This window comes from Stylophora pistillata, chromosome 8 (assembly GCF_964205215.1).
Source record: "Stylophora pistillata chromosome 8, jaStyPist1.2, whole genome shotgun sequence".
In the NCBI taxonomy this organism is placed as follows: Eukaryota; Metazoa; Cnidaria; class Anthozoa; order Scleractinia; family Pocilloporidae; genus Stylophora; species Stylophora pistillata.
In genome coordinates, this window is record NC_142526.1 from 25,698,520 (window position 1) to 25,721,069 (window position 22,550).

Consider the following 22,550-nt stretch of genomic DNA (forward strand, 5'->3'; position numbering starts at 1 on the left):
CCCTTTTTTAGTCCAAATATATAAAATTTTTTGATTCTTTTTGTGAGGATACCTTATTGTATCAGTGGCCTGTTGGTAGAAAATGTATTTTTTTTATTTGGCAGATTTACATACTGTAATGTGAAGCACTAAATCCCAAAATGAGAAAACCTGTTTACCTAATTCCTCCAATAAATTATACAATGTAAAGTCAAAATTGCTCCTTTTGTTTCTTGTTTCAGGTGATATGATGAAATACATCTGTAGACAAATCAGTTGAAGCCTGATTTAAATTTCATGTTGGAATTTCTTTGGTCATTACTCTGCTTACAGTATTGTGCAAAAAGCAATACAAATGACATGAGCAAATTTCTTTCTTTGTTCTCAATAAAGTTTCTTCAACAATTTGAGTGCAAGTTTGTGTAACGATTCAGGGCCTTTTAAATTACATTTCTATTCACACAGTTTTCTTGTGAACTTTGTTTGTTGTTGTGAATCTGACATTTTACTGTACAGTAACTGTTGTAAGTCATGCAACTTTGTGAAGCATGTGTTACAAAGAAAGCATTAAACAAATTTATTGAAAGCTGTTTTGGAAACTGGACTGTCTTTATGCATTGAACAAAGAGTCAACTTTGTACATGGGTGACTAAGGGGTGGTTTCACCCAAAAAATATCTTCCTTGGTGTTAATCTGTGATGCAAAGACTTGGTCCCACAAAAATAAAGGAAAAGGAAAAGCAGTGTCTTGGCCACTGGACCTTCCTGAGGTGCAGAACAGAGGATGCACTTTGTAGAAGCAATGAATGACTGACAGTTGATCCACAAAGGAGTTAGTTTCAGCCAAATATAAAATCACAATTATAGGAATTTGAGTTTTAAACATTGCCTCATATGTCAATACTTATACTCTTGTTTGCAGTGTAGGATATTTTCTTGAAAAGAAAAAGTATTTTTTAGTTAATTTTTTTTTAAATCCTCACACAGAAACTAAGCAAGAGTGTGAATATTGTTTGGATTCAAACTTCTTGGAGCTCAAGGGATCAGTGGAACCTGATGGACTTCATATGGTGCAAGTGGTATTTTGTTGTTGTCAGAGTGCTTCATAGTAATAATACTTTATTCAATCAAATCACAAAAAATAAATAATTTGAAAGAAAGGGAGACACCAGAGGTTAGCCCTATCGAGGCTATCCTATTTGAAGGGGAACTGAGGTCTAAAATTGAATCATTTTTAGCTCAAATATCAATGTTTGGATGTTTTTTCCAGCCTTTGGGTCCAACTTTACCCAGAAAAAAAAGTTCGATGTTGTATTTTGATCTTGTAGTATGGCAGCTTAGAAAAGCGACATCAGCAGTTATTTTAATTCATTATTATGTCACTGGTGGGTAAGAAAGATAATAATCCTGTACTCTTCCTTCAGAACTTCAGTATGGTTATGGAGTGATTGAAGTTGCGTGGCTTGTAATGGGAATCAAATTTGAAAATGAAATATGATATGAGGCCTCCTCAAGTTAGTCCCACACCACTGACATCATATTCAACCACTGCTAATTGTTTTTGAGCCTACAGTCTTACAGCTGCAAGAGCAGGAAAGAGGCAAATTCAAACTGAAGTTTCTCATAAAAAACAAGAAGCAAATGAAATTAACCACCCAAACTTTATCTTACCCCACTAAAACTCACTAGAATGCAAAAAATACCAATTATAGGCTTCAGTTCCCCTTGACTCTAGATCGAATGGTCTGGGTTCGAGCCCTGGCTAGGGACAATGTGTTGTGTTCTTGGGCAAGACACTTTACTCTCACGGTGCCTCTCTACCCAGGAGTATATATTACATATAGGTGAACATATTCATCAACTTTTTTTGTGCAGCCGTACCTCTGAACTCTTGAGACTCAACTCTTGACCAGCTCATTCACATAGGAGTCAGTTTCACTAAAAAAATCTCTTCCTTAGTCTTAATCTGTGATGCAAAGACTTTGTTTCTTTCAATCTTTACACAGGAGCTAAGAAAGTGTGTGAATATCTTTGTATTTAAACTTCTGGAATCTCAGTGGATCATTGGACCCTAATCGACTTCTTGTGGTGCCAGTGGTAAGTATTTGTCAGGTTTCCTATTTAAGCAGTAGAACGCATTTTTTTGACGGGCACTATAACGTGATAAAGCCACACGCTTTCCTAGTGTTCTCCCAACGCCCCCAAGTGACTTTGTCACGTTATAGAGCTTGGAAAAATGCGACCTATTGCTTTTATGACATAACTGGTCACGAGCAGGCTGTATAACCCGATAAAGCATTCGTTTCGAAACTGAATTGACCAATCAGACGATGCGTACTATGTTCATTAGGTAATGATTATCATTAAAGCAAACAATATAAACTCATCTTTTTAAGTGTGACATAGCTGGATTAATTACAGGGTGGGACTGGGCAATCGAAGATTACTTTATTATTATTTAGGGGGTAATGTTTAAAGAAGTGGAGTTTTCCTTGTTACGACCTTTCCAGTTTAAATCTATGAAGCAAACCACTTGAGTTGATTGTACTCTGCTCCACTCTACTGCCAAATTGAAGTACAGAGTTAGAATTTTATTCTTGCCTCTCTTTTCGTTTAAATTTATATGCCGATCAATTCGAAGCTTCAACATCCCCATCCCCCCTCCCCCTGGATAACCCACGGGTATATGACTGTTGTCCATGAGTATCAGAACTGGATCGTCTCTTCTTAAGTTTCATCGAAGAAGATCGTCATGTGGTATTTTGAATCGTGTTTCTGCGGCCCACAAAATTGTCTCTAATTTGTACAGAACTACAGTATTTCACCTGAATAGCTTAGACACCAAACGTATTACTGACTCGAAGAGATAAATACAAACCAGTTAGGAAAAACGATAGCAAAGGGTAACACTAAAACAGATTTCCAAAAAATTGTAGGCTAATTTTTCAAGAAACGGTAATCGACTCACGGCGTTTTGTTAAAGATACTGTGGAGTTCTTAGAGGGGATATTGTTATTTTTCCATGATGTTAATAACGCTTGCCATACCAGCAGTACCTAAATATTCCATTACTGACAAATGTCATAATTTTTTGGTGGTTTTGGAAAAAAGATTGATCGGGGTTATGATTTTAATTGAAGATGGCGGCCTTCTGACTCTTCTAAAAGTTTGCTCTTGATGAATAAGCTGCTTTAGGAGAGATCTGACTTTTAATCTTCCTCAATGTGGTTAAGAGACATACGTGATATATAACCGTTTTTAAGATATAGAAAACTTTACTAAAATGGTAGGTAAAAGGAAGCATTTTTGTTTCAATATTGGGCATTTTGCAGTTCACGGTTAATAGATATTTTCTTACAGCTGGTAATCGTGCCACTATTTATGTTGAGTTTTGGCTCACTTTTCGTCTACACTATTATTTTTTGATATCCAGGTAAAATCTAGTACTCAGTCTGAGAGCTGGTCAGGAAAGATGCTGGTGCCGACTTGCAAGTTACTGTGACGTTTTCTTTCAATATCCGAAACAAATTCGGTAAGTTTGTTAATTTAAATTGTGCGACAAGATTTCCGGAAAACATGTAGCTCGCTGAATCCAAATCTTGGGGACCTGAAATACATGTAATCGTGGAACCTGAGCAAAACAAGTACAGATCTGAAAAAAAAAAAAAAAAAAAAAAGGAGACAATTCAGGACGCTCAACATCACAATTATCTATACATAAAGATACCGTGGGAGACTACCAAATTTCAATGTACAGAAGATGATAAAATCAGGGAGCTTTTGATTTTCGTGAAAGTCCTAAAATCCCGTTCAGAATTTTCCTTTTTCAGGTACTTTGAAGATTACAAGTTTTTGCAGGAATGTTATGGGAGACGAGTGGTAAGTTTAACTGTAGTTGAACAGAAATTCGGGCAATGATCCCTTAAGGAGAATAATGTTTCGCACTCTTGGACTAAATCATTGTAGTCTTTCTTGTTTTGTAATGAATGTTATCGCTACTGCAAATATGTCATCGTGTATAAAAGAACTGTCCAACAGTTTTAGTCTTAGTGGGTATCTGTTCAGACGCATGCGATTTGTTGTCATATTGTGCAACAACTATACGTTGTGGCTCATAATGCGTTCTTTTTTTATCTCTTCACAGGTTTTATGAAGAATTACTCCAAGGAAGAAAAAATTTCTTCCTTGGAAAGAACGATAATCATGGTCAATGTAGACAGTTAAGTAAGTATTTACAAAAGTTGTCTACCTTACGGTAACAACACTTGTTAATACGCATGTGTGTCAAGACAGACATTGATATACGTGATACACATGTGTTTGAAATGATTGTCACTACCACACGGTTAACAACTTTTATAAATACTTAAAAATTGTATTTAGAGGGTGGGTGCGGTGGGGGATGGCGGACGGGTAACAAATTTTAATATTCTACCAGTACAAACTTATTGGTTACCAATAATATTCTACCAGTACAAACTTATTGGTTACCATAACATTAAATCTAACGGATTAAATTGACAACTCCTTCTTTTCTGAACTTCCTGGCTGGAAACTAACATCTATGTTCCTTGGTGCAAAACTATCTTGAAGTTCTCGATACTGAAAGTAAAAGAAAAAGAAAAAGATTTTCAGAAGGTTACTTTTAACATGATCCAACAAACTACATGCAGGAAAAGTAAAACTTAAAGTAAAGGGATTTTGATTCACCGTTTGATAAAATTAGAGCTACTTTTTGTAAACTAGGTGGTCAATCAGAAGGCAATAAATGTTCAGTTCTCCTTGAATTTTGTCTTTTTTCTCTTGTTTTTTTTTTTTGTTTGTTTTTCGTGAAATTCGAATTTACATGTTTTTGTTGAGTTTCGCGCGTGAATTTCTGTCATGGCTCAAAGCAAAGCAAAATTTTCAATAATTATTGACGCATTATATCTACCATTTTAGGCGAAAAAAAGCTCATAGAAAGCTTCCTGCGGAGTTATCTGATACGTATTTATTCAAATCAAATTCCAATTATACATTTACACTACAAGTTTAAAAACGATGAAAAGATAAAAAAACCGTGACGGAAGATTTTCATCCCCAACAAACAATTGGCGGGAAAACTGTGTGCTCACCGTGTCGAGAGAAAATTTTAGAGAATATTTTTTTTTAAATACATTTATCCTTATATGATGTTAGTTGGACAAAACACGGAAGCGAAAAGAGTAGGAAGATAAAATTCCAACAAATTTCATCAAAGCCAAGCAGATTTTTGGATCTTTAACTGAAGTCGTAGTTCGTCTACGATTCAATTCTAGGGCTAGGATCAACCCCTCAATAGCTGGAACGTCCTAGCTTCCTTGTTATGATTAAAGTGTGATCTGACTTAGGGATTAATTCGCTCAAAATTTCTTGAAAGTGAATACGTTGGTTTCTTTTATGACACAACAAATGCATAACTTTCTAACCTGTGATCTTTACACCAACTCTAATAGCTTGAAACTTTCAATCCACTTTGACTTCACCAACAATTCCCTCATGAATGCAGTCTTCAAAGAAAAATAGATCCTGCAGAAAAAAATCAGAACAAAAAAAGATTAACAAATTGGCTAAATCGCTTCGCAGCAATTTTTCAGTACGTCTATGACAGGGAAATAAATTAAAAACAAAGAGGTGGAATTCAAACGAACATAACTGTGTCTTTGCATTATATTTGTTTCCAACTGTGCTTCATGTCGCTACCCTCGACAATTTTCGTACCCCACCCCCCTTGAGAAATCAAATCCTAAGCTAAACTCCAATCTAAAATCTACACAGATCTGCAAAAGCGTTTCTAGATGGCTAATGTTTGGGTTCATTCTCGTCGATTCATCTGTCCGTCGCTCCTAAAACAAAACATTCACATTTTTATCGTCATTTTCTTTCTTTTCCATTCACCATGCTAACCGAACAAGGTTGCAAGGGGGTGGGGTCCCTGATCCCGTTCCACGCACAAATTTTAGAAAAATTCACGCGCCACGTGTACTTTAAACAGTAATCCACGTGTCACGAATCCAAAAGGGAAGAGTTCAAGTCCCACCAATCGTTGCCTTTCTGTAAAATTCACGAATCACGTAATACTTACGCGTAACGTATAAACCCTTTGCCACCCTCTTTGAACTGACGGGTTGTTCAAATTAAATGTATTTTTAAGGCCCGGTCAAACGCACCCAACATTTCAACGCAACATTTTGCAACAGTGTTGCGCGCAACGCGTTGTACGCGTTTTAAGATGTATCAAGTTTAATAATGGTCAAATTTCTGTTGCAACATTTTGGATGTTGCAAGATGTAGCTTTGAAATGTTGCGTGCACCTGGATGGGCCTTAACAGGCTAATGTAAAAATTTGTCAAGTCAAGAATCAAGAAAAAATTTTGCTACTTACTTTGTATGTAAATTCTCTTGTCTACTCTGCACAATAACATGGTTCATGTTTTCAGTCAATCCGTCAGAGATGATCAAATGATAAGGCAATCACTAAGTTCCAAGCCCAGTGATCTAAGAGTGAAATCATTCAGTTGAAAAGTCAGTTGGTACATGAGACAATTACATGGTCAGTCAGTTTGTAAGTCAATTTGTCTTTCAGCCAGTTGGTCCATAAAACAGTGAGACAATTAGCCAATCAGTCAACATTTGGCCAGTAAGCAAATCAGTTGGTCACTCAAAAAATTGGTCAGTCTAACCACCATTTAACCACCTTTCCAGTAAGGCAGTCGCTCAGTCAGTTACTCAGTCATCCAGTACACTTAGCCAGTTCAACAGTCAATAGACTGATCATTTAGTCAGCCATCCAGCAGGCCAGTCTGTGTGTCTGTCACTCCCTCAGACAGCTAATCAGTCATCCAGTTGGCTATCACACCGGACAGCCAGTCACTAACTTAGTCACAAAGTAATTCAGTCAGCAGAAAGTCTAACAGTCAGTCATCCGGTCAGCTATTCAGCCATCCAATCAGTCAGTGTGTGTCTGTCACTTATTCAGTGAGCAAGTCAACAACTGCTAGTCAGTCCTTTGGTCTCTTAACTGATCTCTTAGTAAGTGACCTATTTAGTTATCCAGTCATCCAAACTGTCCACCAGTCAACCAAATGATCAGTTAGTCCATCAGTCAGTAAGTCAGTTAAGCTGCTAGTCACTTGGTCTGCCTGTCAGTCCACCACTTGGTCACTCACTAGTCAGTCACTCATTCAGCTTTCCATCAATTAGACAAGCCATAACTCAATCAGACAGTTAGTTGGTCAAAAAGGAATTCTGTTTGTTGTAAAGCCAGTCAGTGGTCTGTCAATTAATCTGTCAGTTATTCAGTCAGCCAGTCTAATTGGAAGTCAGTTGATTGGTCAATCAGTCAGTCCAAAGTCAGTCGCTCAATCAGTACATCATTCAGTCAGTCAGCCATTCAGCCACTCAGTGTATCCATCACTCACACAGTGAGTTACTCAATCATTCAGTTGGCTCTTCAGTCAACAAGTCCCTTGATTGGTCATTCATTTTAATAAGTCATCCATTCATTCATTCATTCAGTCATCCAAACAGTATACCAGTTGCTTAACTAACTAGTCAGTCAACCAGCAATTCAGTCAGTCAATAAGCCAGTCTGTCAATCAGTCAGTCTGTTGGTTAGTCAGTCAGTCAGTCTGTCAGTTAGTTACTCAGTCACAGCGGAATAGTCAGCTGTCTTATATTAGTTAACATTCCACGTAAACAACAGCTTCTTTTATTTTTCTCTTGGAGAGGGTGTCTTCCAATAATTTGGTGTTAAAATATGATATACCTATAACACAAACAAATAAATGGCTGACTGTAAGTCTTGTGACGCAGTAAAGAAGAGGAGCAGAATATAACTACTATCAAACACCTAATTTGCCCATCCATTCCAAGCTTCAATATCCGCTTGGGAAACCCATAGGACCAAGTCTTTGCATCACAGATTAACCACTAAGGAAGAGATTTATTTGGTGACACTGACTCCTTTGCAGGTTATTGGCTCTTAGTCACCCATCTTTGGTGCAAAATCCACTCTGTTGAGCCCATAAAAACAGTTCAGTGGCCAAAACATATAACACACTCACTGCCTTTCCTTTTTTTTTTGTGTGGGACCAAGTCTTTGCATCACAGATTAAGACTAAGGAAGAGATTTGTTGGGTGAAACTGACTAGTCACCCCATCTCTTGTACCAAGTCCACTCTCTGTTCAACATATAAAAGACAGTCTTGTGGCCAAAACATTCAACACACTCACTGCATACCCTATTCCCTTTTTTTGTGGGACCAAGCCTTTGCATCACAGATTAAGACTATGCAAGAGATTTTTTGGGTGAAACTGACTCCTTTGTGGGTCAGCAGTTAGTCACACATCTCTTGTACAAAGTCCACTCTCTATTCAGTGTATAAAGACAGTCCATTGACTAAAACAATCAACACACTCCCGCATATCCTTTTCCTTTTTTGTTTTTTGAGGGAACAAGTCTTTGCATTACAGATTTAAGACTAAGAGGTTTATAGGGTGAAATTGAAAGCGGTCAATCATCCAGATGTTGGATCAGTTAAACAGTTGGTCAACTATTCAGTTGGTTCAGAAGTCATTCAGTCTTTCAGTAGGTCAGTTATTTTACACTGATCAGCTCTTGGTAACCCATCTTTTGTGTAAAATCACTCAGATCATCAAACACTTTGGCTGTTTTCAAAAAGGACTTGAAGACTTATTAGTTTATTAACAATTATTTATACCTTAATTTCCTTTTTAATAATTATGTAATCTCTTTTTTTTATTAATTTGTATTTTTTTTTAATCATATAGTAGATATTGTAAAGTGCTATGAAGAAGTAGTCGACTTAGCCCTATATAAATGCTTGTTATCATTATTACCGGTATTATAAAATCCACTCTCTTTTTAGCCGATAAAAACACCTCAGAGCCCAAAACATTCATCACACTCACTGCATTTCCTTTTCCTTTTTTGTGAGACCGAGTCTTTGCATCACAGATAAAGCCTTCGAAAGAGATTTTTTGGATGAAACCGACTCCTTTGCAGTTGATCAGCTATTAGTCACCTATCTCTTGTACAAAGTCCACTCTCAGTTCAGTGCATAAAGACAGTCCAGTGACCAAAACATTCAACACACTCAATATAAAAAAAATTATTTTCTTTTCATTTTTTGGTGGGACCAAGTCTCTGCATAACAGATTAAGACTGAGGAAGAGGTTTATTGGGCAAAATTGAAAGTGGTCAATCATCCAGATATCAGATCAGTTAAACAGTTGGTCAACTATTCACTTAGTTATTTCAGTCTTTCAGTAGGTCAGTTATTTACCATAATTTCAGGCCAATTACCCACAGGTAATCTGATAATTTATAAGTAAACAACTATTGCAGCAGGTAATAGGGAGGTGTGGGTTATGTGATAAATTCAAATCTACCAATACTGGCTACAACTCCTCAAGAAATTTAGAGGTATTCCCCCTCCATTTTGCAACCCATAGGATTTTGACTGTAGTCCATGTCCAGGGGTGAGAAATTGGAACCGGAAGTGTCAAGTGTTTCCGGCAGAATACATGTGCATGCTTTTTATCTTTTAATATGGATGTGCTCAAGGTAAATAGTTCACTTCTGTGAGTGAATGGCTAAAAAAAAAATAGGTTTAAACTTGAATAGTCAAATCGATTGCTGGTCAATGAGTTAAAATGTCAGTCACTGATCTTGTTGTCTTTTAGGGTTTTTAAGCTTATACTGTCCAATGACTATGTATATGTTGTGGTTCAATTTTATCCTTGGTTTAAATTTTATTTTCCATTGTTTCAACCTTATTATCATACATTACCATAACCAAAGTCAATGGAAATAAAATTGAAACCAGGGATAAAATTGAACCACAACATATACATTCACTACACCTTCTGCGTTTGGAAAGCTTAATAATTTGGCTCTAACTTGGTGACAGCTTTGTTTCAACATTTTTTTTTTCAAGATGTGGGTTAGCCACTGATCTGCCAAATTTCCTTTTCACCTATTGTAACTCAGCTGGTGCGAGTAATGTACTGCGGTTAATTTGCTGGAAACTACCGCAATCAGTTAGTTGACCTGTCAGTCACTTGATAAGACAGTCTGTAAATCTGTCAGTCCAACACTTGGCCCATCATTAGTCAGTCAGTCAGTCAGTCATATGGTCAGCAACTTAAGAGAAGTCACTCAAAAAAGTTAGTGAATCATTCAGTCCAACAGTCAGTCAAATAGCCAGCCTGTCAGTCCACTAGCTGTGAATTAGGGTTTGTCAGACCATGGCTGAGTCAGGCCATCACTAATTTACTTAGCCAGTCAGCCTTTCTGTCAGTATATCAATCGGCCAATTGATCAGGAAGTCAGTCAGGTACATGAACACTTGTCTGTAGTCAGTCACACCATCACTCGGTGGTAATTGAACTTCCTAGCCATCAGAGACTGGTACCAGGGCCAAAATTTGCAGCAGTTACATGTAATCTTTGTAAGCGGCAACAATTTCAAATTTTAAAAATCTGGTAAATTTCTGTAATAATTGTCTTCATGTCAAGTCTGCAAAAGTTTGTTTACTTTAATTTGTTTCTAATGCATCTTTCTATAAATCCATCTTTAACTGAGGTACTTAAAACAAGTTTTCTGACCTGAATAACAAAACACCACCTTTTGATACACTGCTGAAGTTGTCCATCCACCTTGATGCCTGGCTTTTCCATTGCCTGTATACTGTTCATTCCTCCTGTAAAATGAACAAAGACTTATTTTCATAAATTTCATACCAAGAATCCTCATAGGGAAGTGAAGGGCTTACATGAGTTATTTTTACACAACCGCAAACACTATCCTTAATATTGGCTTAATATTTTATGAATTAACTAAGAATAAACTTGTTATGATGTTATGAGTATGTTTTTATAGGATGATGATGTAATTTTGTAGTTGTAGGTTTATTTTGTAGGATATTTCTTATGTTATTTCTATCATGTAAAGTGCTTTTGGACCATTGGAAATTGGTGCTCTATAAATACTGTAAATTATTATTATTATTATTATTATTAACTAGTAAATTGGGCAATCAGTTTGTCAATCACGCCATCCCTCAATGGTAACTGCTGGTTTTCTCCTTAAAAGTTCAACCTTTAAAATGAAAAAGATCCTCTCAGCCTGAGACCACCACACGGACAAAAATGCATAGCATTCTGGCAACATTTCATTCTCATTATAATTCATCCTTCTCCAAAATCTTTCTTGAATCCAGGCTTGTTTGAGTATTGTAATTTTCTGATTCATCTAGAGACAAGTTGGTCCCAAGTCTGCTCTGAAAATTCAATTCTCTAACATGATAAAATTGGTATATTCCATGTGTACAAATGTAATGACATAGAAATTGTTATTTGACATCAGCCTGTGAGCACAACATTTCAATTGTGCAAGTTGACTTCAGCTTTCTTGCTGTAGATATATGTATGTATGTATATATATATGTATATATGTAACCAAAATAGCGGAATGAGATCATCATCTACTAAAAAGTGCTCAATAGCAGGGCTAGAGCTATGGATAATTATACCTCAAGATTTAGGTTACTTGAACTTTTACTGCAACTCTGAGTTTCATGCCTCTTGCGAAGCAATCGTCAGGCAACTGCCAGAAATAACGGTTACAATCCCAGAGGCATGAAACTCAGAGTTGCAGTAAAAGTTCAAGTAACCTAAATCTTGAGGTATAATTATGTATGTATGTATGTATGTATGTATGTATGTATGTATGTATGTATGTATGTATGTATGTATGTACATGTAATATTTCAGGGGAATATTGACTTACAGATTTTTCCCATCCATAACAAAAAAAGTGTTGTTTGAAGCAATAATTTATTGCCATAATTCAGATACTGGTATTGATGGAAGGGTTGTGAAAAGCAGTATCCAGCAAAAGTGCAACCAAGGACAATGTTTCTTGGAGTAAATTAATTGGGTATCAAATTTGAACACAGAAATAAAAGTTGTGCACAAAACCTTCTTCAAATTGCTTTGGGGATTATTTAATATTCTTATTAGCTGCTATGCAAATTTCACTGTAGAGTTTACTTCAGTTGTCAAAATTTTTTTCAATGTTATGTCAGAGGCCATTATGGGAGATCAATTTCCCACAAAAAGTTTTCTAGGTTGGTACCTTGGGAGTCTTTGGACCAAATTTTGAGGCAATCTATTAAGTTTTCATGCCCTAACAATTTGTTCAAGAACTCTACATGCTTAAAAGCAAAGTAGGTTTTGTTAACTTCCAAAGGTTTACTCTAACATTTCATGCTTTAGGGTGACCAAATGTCAAGTTATGTCAAAACTCTAAAAACCAAAATTACAGACCACCAATGGAGAAACAAAGGAGTCTCAGGGGACACTCAGCAAAGAACTTAGTCCAATTCCCTAGCTAGAAATTTCACTTTCAACTTTTTGTGTGGCTTACACAAGGTGTAAACCACACTATGTCATGATCCAAGATATTTATTCTGGGATCTGTCAGGGTGAAAAGAGCACTTGTCACATGGTTTACTATCATCAAGTATAGGTTCCAGTCTACATTCGGCTCAGTTACGTAAGCTTCAAAACTTTAGAAAGTGGCCATATTGTATTTATGGGTGTAACACATTGTCGAAAATGGTTTTTTATTTAGTCATTCATTTCATCTTTGTTGTTTAGACTGTTTCACACTCTGGTGTCACAGATTTTGACCCCCCCCCCATGGACTTGGACCCCCCAGTCCAAATCTGCTAGCAGATATGGACCCCTCTTTGCAGATTTGGACCCTCCTACCAAATTTTCCTGTTAAGCATCGTTTGTATCATATAAGGTAACTAAATCTAGGCTGACTGTTTCTCTGGCCAATGAAAAAGAGTGCACCATCTTTATAAGAGAATTTTTGGGCTTTCTTACATAAGTTTCTTTTCTGATCTTTTGAAAACTCAATCGGATACTCGGTATCACGGAGATAGTGAAAAACTTAATTGGTATGATAGTGAAAAACTTAATTGTACGCTACCAATATCTCATTAGTACCAGTAATTCTTCTTCCTGTCTGCAATACAATTCTTATGATGTTAGTGTGGAGAATTCGATATTGGATTAGCTGATGATCCCCTAATTCAAATCTTTCTTTATTCTCATCACTTGTCTGCTTCATATTGTATTGAAGTTGTAAGGAGAAATTCTGTCTTGATCACTCATGGAAGTGAAAGGGTTAAGCCACAAGCCTATAACCATTTCAGTGTGATTTTTTTTGCCATTCTTTGTCAAAATTCTTTCATTTCTTGTACTTTTTTTACTTTCACCACAGAACTCTTCTCCTTTTTATCTTTCTCCATTCAGTACAGTTTTGTACACACACAAATGGGAAAGATTACCATACACAACTGAAATCAGGAGATGTTTGCATAATTGAAATTCAAGAACAGGAATGTTTTACTATATAAAATACTTTGCAAGTCATTTATACAGACATGATTTAATGGCTACTCACTTTGGTGAGCTAAAGCATTCAGCTTGAAAATCCATTTTTTGCAAATAATTTATTTAAATATTTTATGAAATTTTTCTTGGAAACTGTAGCTAAAATAGTAATGTTTAGTTTGACATTTAAAAAAAAATTAAAAAATTTGCTCTTGAAGGTCTACTGTGTTCTTCATTCAAATTGACAAAGAAACAGATTTCATACCAGGGATATTCTGGCTTTTATCACTTCAGGAAAAACACATATTCAGCATAATTTTTGTGCAGCTTACACAAAGTGTGTAGCCACATTATGGCACGATTGGATTTATTTATTTATTTGTCCACAAGAGTCAAATGCATGTCACATGGTCTAGTGTCGTAAGGTATACTGAGTCAGCCATCTTGTTGTCAGCCATCTTGTTGTAAGCGTGGTCTTGAGTAATTTTTTCAGGTGATCGTATCACGATTTAGTTCTCCTCACACAAGCCAATGCACCCAGATCCAGCTTGTGTTATAACTGCAGCTTGAGCAAGAGCTTTTATGCTCCTAAAAGGCAACATTTAACAGCTTGAATCTTTGGTACAAGTTGAACTACACTGAAAGGAGTCATTGCACTATTGCAAGCCAACAACTATGGGTTTGATCTATCGGTGCAGGTTGCACCACTGAGTCTCTGAAAGAGTTTGAAAGAGTTTGAAAGTGTCTGAAACTGTCTGAAGCCTCCTGAAAGTGCCATAAAGTGAAATAAGTTGTATTGTAGTTGCATTCTCCTTGCACTGTTGAGAATTCACAGAGGCATATTTCAAAATAATAAAAGTAAGTATAGGAATCTCGATTGTACAATACTGGTCAAGGACTGGCTTTTATGACAATTTCGTAAAATCAAAGGATATCTTATTGCGTTTTAAGGATCATTTTTGGAGTTTAATGTTTATGATGTTCTATTTAAAAATATTTGGAAAGATTTCCATATAACCCCATACATTAATTAAGCATTCCATTTCATAAAAACTAAATATAAAGGTTTCTTTGCAACCCTCTATGCATAATTAATGTAGGGGGTAAAATGGAAATCCTGCCAAATATTTTACTAGGCAGTATTAAAAAAAGTTTTTGGATAACACAAAATGTGGAATGATGTGATGTTTTGGTTTTCACAAATAATTTCCTACAATATTACGACTGAAATGTGATTATTAATATTATGTTTTCCAAGTAATGCCCAGAATTTAATTCAGACCTTAACATTATTTTCTTGACTTCCTGTAAGCTTGGCAGTCTTCTAAATTCTCTTCACAATGGTTCAGATGAGCATTGATATTTTACCTTGGTAACAATACATTTGTATCAGGCCTTTATTTGGCAGACTACAACTCCTTTTCAGTTACCTGTTTGGTTTTGGTTAATTCATCACAATACTGATATACATGAAAAATTACACTCTTGATTGGCTGAAAACAACCAGCTGTCTTTTTCATGTATCACCAGTGCAAAAGTGATTACTCAAGTACAAATGTAAACCACTGGTAGGCTCAGCAACAAGCAACAATAGATCACACTAGAAACCAATCAGATTTACACGAAGTAGGTTGTGCTGACCAAAATAAACAAAAGCTTGAATTTTTTAGGTATATTGACAGACATTGACAAAATCTCATTCCTGAGTAAGATTTCAGCTGAAGGACAAATTTTGATAGGATGTCAAGTTGAACATTTACATGATGACGTCAAGTTCACCTTTTCATTTCCTGTCTCCACATAGCTTGAATTTGGGAAACACACTGGCATGAAATAACAATATCAATAATAAGAAAACTTGAAAGATTCTTGTACTTTAAATCATAAGACACCATCATGTGCTTGCCTGTACATTGAACTCTGTCATGTTTAAGTAATGTCTCTGATTACTGCTCCTGAATTCTATTATGGTGATACTTATCTCCATTGAACTTTCTGTTAAATGAAACCTCCAGGTGAATCTTATTGGGTTAAAAGTTATTAGCAGCTTTAATGTAATGTTACTTCAGAGTACTACCTAACATATGACTCATTAAAATAATGTTTGTGTTCTGATCTTGTTATGCACCTATCTTTTTTCCCTAGACTCTTCCATTTGTAATCCCATATCCACATACCTCAACTAAATTTTTCTGTGTTATTTATTGAAAATACAGTCCCACAAAACCCAAATACAATAATTAGAATAAAAATTTTTCTTTCAACCAACTGAAAATAGAACTTGTGTCCTAATGGATAATAGTAACCCACACTCAGCACTGCATTACTTTACATGTGTGTATTGTCCAAAATTAGTAGTCATACATTCAAACCAAATCAAGCTCCTAATGGCTTCTAGTGTAGATTTCATCACTCCCCAAATGTTTCAGCCCTTCTGGAAAGTTATGTTCTCGTGTACTGGTACACAAAATGCTAAAAATATTTAGATGAAATGCTTCCCTAAAGTTAGTCTAATGCTCGAAACGTCAGCTTTTGTAATCGTTATGGTGGCCAATTTACCACTTCAACTTTGTTGATATATCCAAATTATTTAGTCTCACATCACTTGCCTAGGAAAAGACAATACACCTACAAACTTTGGAACTCAATTCCACTTTGTTACGTTAACAAAATCATGACTGAATCTACTAGGCTACTATGGGAGATGGTGCTGATGCATTTTTTAGTTCCTAAAATCCTCAGGTTACAAGTGCAAGTCAAAATGAGGCCTCCATAACAAAGTTTGGCCATGAACCATCATCTTGAAAATGAACATTTCAGGACTATTATATGCCAGTTATCTTATTTTATCGATGCACAGGAACAATATTGAAAACTATCTAACCATAATCAGATATTAGCTCCTTTAATAGAAACTCAAAAAGACACCAGACACTAAAGAGCAGCTCAATTTCGAAGGCTACACATGTACGCATTGCGGACCTATTTTTTTTATCAGACACTGTATTGCCACATATAAGCACCCAGGTTCTTCTACGAGAAGGGGCACTTACTTCAGGGATGCTTAATTGAGGGTGGCATTTATAAAACTATTAACCTGAGCTGATTCCGCTTTAATTGAAGAGTGAACAAAAAAGCAATAGAAACAGGTTTCCTGTGTATCCACGCTATTTAAGGAAGTGAGGGAGGACATGAGGGGGTGGTCGCTTTTACAGGGGAAGGCAATTATATGAGCGTGGGTGCTTAATCAAGGAAATACGGTATTCCTATTTTATGACGTTTAACCTCTGAGATTACGTATGGAACGCTTGTGGCATCAACAGAGCTTCCCAGGATTTCGAACTTCCCAGCGGATTTGACGAAAACAGACAGTGAAGCAAAACATCCTAGTTTCAGAACTTATGCGCATTTGATCATATGTAAATGAAATTTGCGCACTACAGATATTAAACTATTATTACTATTATTAACACTAGTTTATACTTTTGGGGCAACAATTCGTAAAAGATACGCTTATTCCCGTTTAACTATTTATTTCATCAATATGTTCACTTACCAGACACAAAGGCAAAGAATTCCACGAACGTGACTTCGATCCAACATCAAAACAGCTTTGGTTTGTCTCCATGTTGAGGTTCACTGTTCCAGCTGTTATGAAAACGTTAAGAAACAACCAAATTTCTAATTTCCGAGCAAAGACAAAGGAAAGACTGACCAGGGTCTTACAGAAGAAGGAAAACAATCCCGCTTACCTAAATACAGTAAAACGCACGGCCATTTTTTGTGATAGTCTTGCAAGGTATGCTGGGAGGCAGATCGTCATCTACCCGAGGAGGGGCAAATCAAAGAAGGGGAATTTAGAATTTAGACGGAGCTCAGTTAAATGGCTATGGGACCGTCCGAAATCTCTCAGAATCATCGAAAATGGACAGAACCATTCGTCATCGGACGCAGCCTTAAAAGACCGGAGGAAAGCGTTGAGTAGAAATGGTGACGAAAACTTAAACTCAACTTGTGTTTAACTAAATTACTCGGGAGTCAGGAGCCCATCACGTGATGGGCTCCTGTCGGGAGTACAATTCGGAACAAGTCGAAAATCAGACGAAACCAAGCGAAGTCAAACGAGATGGTAACGTACAAGCTGACGAAAAAATGAGTTTAGAAATGGAATTTGAAAGGAACCAAATTCGAATTTCCTTAATCGACATAGCTGAAACACAAATAAAGTTTGCCATCTGAAATCCTTCTTAATCTTATCCATCCGTAACTATCCTTATTCGTTTTGGCCTACTATCCCCATTTTTTTTTTGTTTATTTACTTTACCTCACCTGTGAACTAATATTATGTGGTTTCCTTTACGTTTATGGCAATTTTGGTCCTCGCAGGAAAACCACTGAAAATATCGTTACGTGCATGCATAACTCCTTTAGAACTGAATTTTTGCCAAGTTTGTAAACTGACATCCTGTAATCACTTGGTGATTATCTTTTTTCTTTAAGCTTCCTATAAACACTAAATCCCCCACGTTGATTGAGCATACCCCTTATAAAGGTATATCAAGTCTATCAAGTTCTGTTTGCGTGCGCGTACTCATTCCACGAAAGACCGACCCACGATTAGTTTCGCCGGGAGGTCTGTAGTTATTTGGTCTGCTTTGAGACGATATCACTGACGCGTGCGGAGTAAAGTCACCATCCACTGAGGTAAATATTCCGGCATATTACCACATGATCATGCACTGCTAAAAATGTTCTGGTAGCAAGTCAATGCGTAAACCTGGAAAACACCAATCTGTGGTTCACTCTAAATTCAGGAATGCAACGGCAAATTCCGGCTGCTTATTCATAAACGAGCACTCAGTAATTCTTGGTTACACGCATCACCATCAAGCCTTAGCTGGTTCACCCTTTTATATTCTTTGAAGATAACAGAGGTAATTCTTCATGTGAACAATTTATTCTGGTTGATATCAGGATTACCAAATGTACGTGATGCGTGACACTGACTTGAAACGATTCTTTCAAAAATTGCCACAGCATCTCTTTCTGTTGACATTTGTGTCATTTCTCGATTCCTTTTTCTAATAAAGAGCGTTCATATTGAGAAAGTAATGTACGGTACATTAAACTGAAAAAAGGAAAAAAAAATCAGGTAACTTTTGGCTGGAAAAAAGGTATCAGCTTTATGCGTTAATACATCGCCGAATAGAAAAGAATATTGTTGTCTCTTATAAAGAAAAAGGATACAAGAAGACGAAGACATAATGCCAACTTGACCCCGGCGCAAGGTCACGAACAGGCAATAAACTGACCGCGACTTTACAGTCTTACGATGCAGATTTTACTCGCGGAAAACGTTACTCGAGACGCAATGACTTCGCGACGTAACGAAATTCTCATGTGTATTAAAAGGGAACAAAAAACACTTATCGTAAGAAACGCGACCTAACAAAGAAAAGCAAGTTGTCTGTCAAAGAGGTTCGTTTTCAAAATATAAAAGCATAACGCCGGAATGGTGCCAATGACCTTTAAGTACATGTTGTTTCAGCTGTGTTACGTTGTTACCACCTTCATTATTAAGGTTCTCGCCCAGGCCTATGCCGTCAAAGAAATTCCAGCTTACATCTGCCGTTCTGTGGTAGATTTTGATATGTCTGTGTTTGAGAAGAGATAAAAGGCGCAATGCGGTGAGAAAAATAACACAAGGAAACGCAGCTCGTGCAAGTATAATTTCAGAAATGCAACATCTCGTATGCTTGAACATATATTTCAGAAGTTACCGTTGAAAACTGATAACAAGTAAATGTTAGGGAGTAAAGGTATTGCATTCGAAACGTAGCGTTAATGTAATCAAATTTCTGTGAAATTTCAGTGTGATCTTTTAGTCTTTTTCAGTTTGTCATTGCAGGGTGCCTTTAATTTCTTACAGAATTGAAATGATCACAAAAACAAAAACATCCAGGCTGTGTTTTGTAATCACGTTAAAAACAGTAAAAAGTAACGGTTTGCGAATTGATCGACTTGTGTTATATTGAGCCTCGAGATATCAAAGAACGCTTGATGCAAAGAGAAAAGAATTAGACGTAAAATACTCACAGATTTTACTCGATTACTTTTGATTCCTGCGCAAGCAAATAATGAGTCACGTGTCGACGGGCAATCAGATGAAGGGTTTCCATTATCAATAGCCGAAGGGATCTCAAAGTGTAAACAAGTAAACCACTCGGAAGCGCGGGAAAACGCGCGCGACTAAGTCTCATTGTTTCCAGTTTTACACTGATCTGATTGGTCGAGAGTATGGTGCACATTTTCTGGACCAATCACAGAGCAAGGTAAGTAAAACCAATGCGATCCCGGATCACTTTTGTCACTCAATTGAAAATTTCACTAATAGAGATTACCCAGATTGAGTTGCGGCAGTAGACGTTGATAACTTATCCTTGTCAAATTGTAACTTTTGCTAATTTCTCATATTTAGTTTTTGGTTATCTTTTAGGACATGGCTACGATTGCGAGGCAAGATCTGAAATACGGCTGGTTTTCATTTAAGCCAGGATGGCTCCAGATTGCTAATAACTCTAAATGTTTCCTCTTCGTGGTCACCGTACTTACAACTGTGCAAAGTTAGTGAACAGTAAACCCATTTTTTTTAGTTTTTTTCCAATTTTTTCCAATAACGATTCAAAGCTTACGGACCGACTCCAAACAACAGACTTGAACTTGTATCATCACTTAATTTGAAGAATTCGTTATTTTATTATCTACAGGCATGACGGTGAATGGAATAACAGGTATAAATCTACCTGCGTTAGAGAAGCGGTTTCAGCTCAGTAGCCAAGATCTTGGAATCATTGCTGCTTCCAACGACATATCTGCCATTGTACTTGTCTGCTTTGTCAGTTTTTACGGTGAATTTGGAAACAAGATCAGATGGCTGGGTTATGGAACACTTGTTACAGGTTTGATTGTACATGAGAATTTCATTTGATATTATCATTAACAATCTGTGGTGTTTGTAAGGTTATGCATACTGATGAAGATGAATTCTTAACCTAGTTAGACTAATCTAAATAAGCCTTGCAGATATTGTTGACAATTCCGTGTTACCGCTCTGACAAAAGTCAGAAATAAATATGGCATAACTGGCTAGTGGATAGCTGGATACCAAACCACGATCTGACCTGCACAAGTAATTGAAATTAAAGTCACTGCATCGGACTTTAGATAAAGAAGGCTGGGTAAAGTTCTGGCTTCGACTAGGAGTAAATTCGTGCCACCTGCATACGGACGTTATGTATAACTGAGCTACGAAGCGTCGAAGCCACATGCTTGGGCGCGTAGTTAACTTTACGTAGTTCTTTGTTCCTAGGTAACAAGGGAAATCTGAGTTTCAAAAAAAATTTAACTTTTGTTTGTCTTGATGCTTGAGCATAAGCTACTTCTTGTGCCAATGTGTATTTGTGTGCTTTACACGGAAGTGCGAACCAATATTACTTTGTGCAGTAAATGGTTTGAACCCGGGGGTAACATGTGAAGGTGTAGTCTGATCGTCCGGGTGAGTGTAGTCCTGAGAAGGACTGTTGTCGGTGGCAGTGACTGACGTTTCGACAACCTGTGCGGAACTCATCATCAGAGTCAAGTGAATGATTGTTGTCAGTAGAATGTTCTTATTCCAGTTCGTGTGAAATGATCGGTTGGTTTTGCCGTGATGTTATTGGCTGTAAGACTCAAGTGACGTAAGTCGGTCGTGATTGGTCTGTTTCGGTCTGTCGGTAAAGTTAGGTTGTTCTTTTTCGGTCGTTTGTGATGTTTATGTCGTGAATGAGTCGTTTGTATGGGGCGGGTAGTTGTTGACATCTGTTTAGGGGAGTCTGTTCTAAGTTAGTAAACCAGCTTTCCAGAGTCAGTCGTTGAAAATAGTCAGTGCTGTAGGTTAGGCATTGCGCAGAGTCCCAGTCAATGTTGTGGTTGGTAAGTCGATGGTGTTCAGTAATGCGATTGCTGACATCACCTTTCCTCGTCGCCCGTCTGTGTTCAGTCAGTCTTGTTGTGAGGTTTCTGCCAGTCTCACCGATGTAGGAGGCTTGGCAGTCGGAACAATTGATCTCATAAATCGTTCCCTGTCTGTTCCTCGGTTCGTCTTTGTCTTTAACGTTGGTTAGTAACTGACGTAGTGTGGTGATGGGTTTGTGGGCGACGCGGATATTGAAGGGTAGTAAGATGCGCGAGATGTTTTCAGACATGCCTTTTATGTACGGTATGGTTGCTGTAGTCGTAGGGGTTGCGGTGTCGTTTGTTTCGGTAGTGGTAGTGGGTCGGTGAGTGTTTCGTCGGATGAAGTCTTTGTTGTAGTTGTTCTTCGTAAAAACACGGTGAAGGTATTTGTTCTCGTCGGATAAGCTGTCTGTCGAGTCACATACTAGTTGTGCGCGTCGTGTTAGAGTTCTGATAGTTGTGGCTTTGTGTGATGTAGGGTTGTAGAATGACTCGTCTAGTAATCTGTCGGTGTGTGTCGGTTTCCTGTAAACTGTTGTTCGTAATGAGTTGTCGTTGTGGCTTACCAGGCAGTCTAGAAAAGGAAGTTTGCCATTTTCTTCGACTTCTCTGGTAAACTGTATGTCAGTGTTTTGTTCGTTAAGGTGGTTGTGGAATGCGTCAATTTCGTCGTGTCGAACGGCGGTGAATGTGTCGTCAACGTAACGTAACCAAAGCGGTATCGTTTGTCGACAAGTCGAAAGGGCGCGTTCCTCGATGTTCTGCATCACAATTTCTGCTATAACAACAGAAACTGGAGACCCCATGGCAGTGCCGTGTAACTGTTTGTAGTGTTTACCGTTGTACTGAAAGTAAGTAGACGTTAGGCAAATGTTTAGCAAGTCCATGATGTCGTCTGTCGGTAGCGGTAATGGGTCGGTAGATTGTCGGATTGCAGTCTCAGTGCATTGTAATGCTAACTGAAGTGGAATACTTGTGAACAGTGATTTCACATCAAATGACACTAGTTTGTAGTCGTCAGGTATCTGAACAGTCTTGGTAGCGTTAATGAAGTCTTCAGTGGATTGTAGTTTATGTCTGGATTTGTCGGTTAGCGGTTGTAGTATTGTCGTCAGGTACTTGGAT

At 37.3% G+C, this 22,550-nt stretch overlaps 1 protein-coding gene and 1 long non-coding RNA gene across 15 annotated transcripts in view; one reads left to right on the top strand and one right to left on the bottom strand.

The window, feature by feature from the left end:
* Positions 1 to 1,080: 1,080 nt before the first annotated feature.
* On the bottom strand, positions 1,081 to 19,688 carry LOC111335200 (uncharacterized). Of its 13 annotated transcripts, none has more exons than XR_015990436.1 (7): positions 19,527 to 19,678; positions 18,678 to 19,084; positions 16,987 to 17,078; positions 10,629 to 10,723; positions 6,382 to 7,764; positions 5,426 to 5,525; positions 1,081 to 4,580 (listed from the first exon to the last, which is right to left on the bottom strand). It is a non-coding gene; the product is annotated as an uncharacterized LOC111335200 (long non-coding RNA). The 13 variants fall into 13 exon arrangements; XR_015990442.1 differs by lacking the exons at positions 18,678 to 19,084; positions 19,527 to 19,678 and adding an exon at positions 17,183 to 17,684 and having other exon boundaries at positions 6,382 to 6,494; positions 7,130 to 7,764; XR_002695321.2 differs by lacking the exons at positions 18,678 to 19,084; positions 19,527 to 19,678 and adding an exon at positions 17,183 to 17,620 and having other exon boundaries at positions 1,081 to 3,630; positions 4,470 to 4,580; positions 6,382 to 6,494.
* The window catches only part of LOC111334844 (solute carrier organic anion transporter family member 4A1), an 11,344-nt gene continuing 6,780 nt past the window's right edge, over positions 17,987 to 22,550 (top strand). Inside the window, exons 1-4 of one of the 2 annotated variants that reach the window (XM_088729708.1) lie at positions 18,015 to 18,134; positions 19,700 to 19,762; positions 19,927 to 20,053; positions 20,198 to 20,389. In XM_088729708.1, coding sequence (XP_088585834.1) covers positions 19,930 to 20,053; positions 20,198 to 20,389 — 316 coding nt within the window. In that variant the 5' untranslated portion in view covers positions 18,015 to 18,134; positions 19,700 to 19,762; positions 19,927 to 19,929. Of the gene's footprint in view, positions 18,135 to 19,699; positions 19,763 to 19,926; positions 20,054 to 20,197; positions 20,390 to 22,550 lie in introns of both variants that reach the window. The other variant, XM_088729707.1, reaches the window with a different exon arrangement.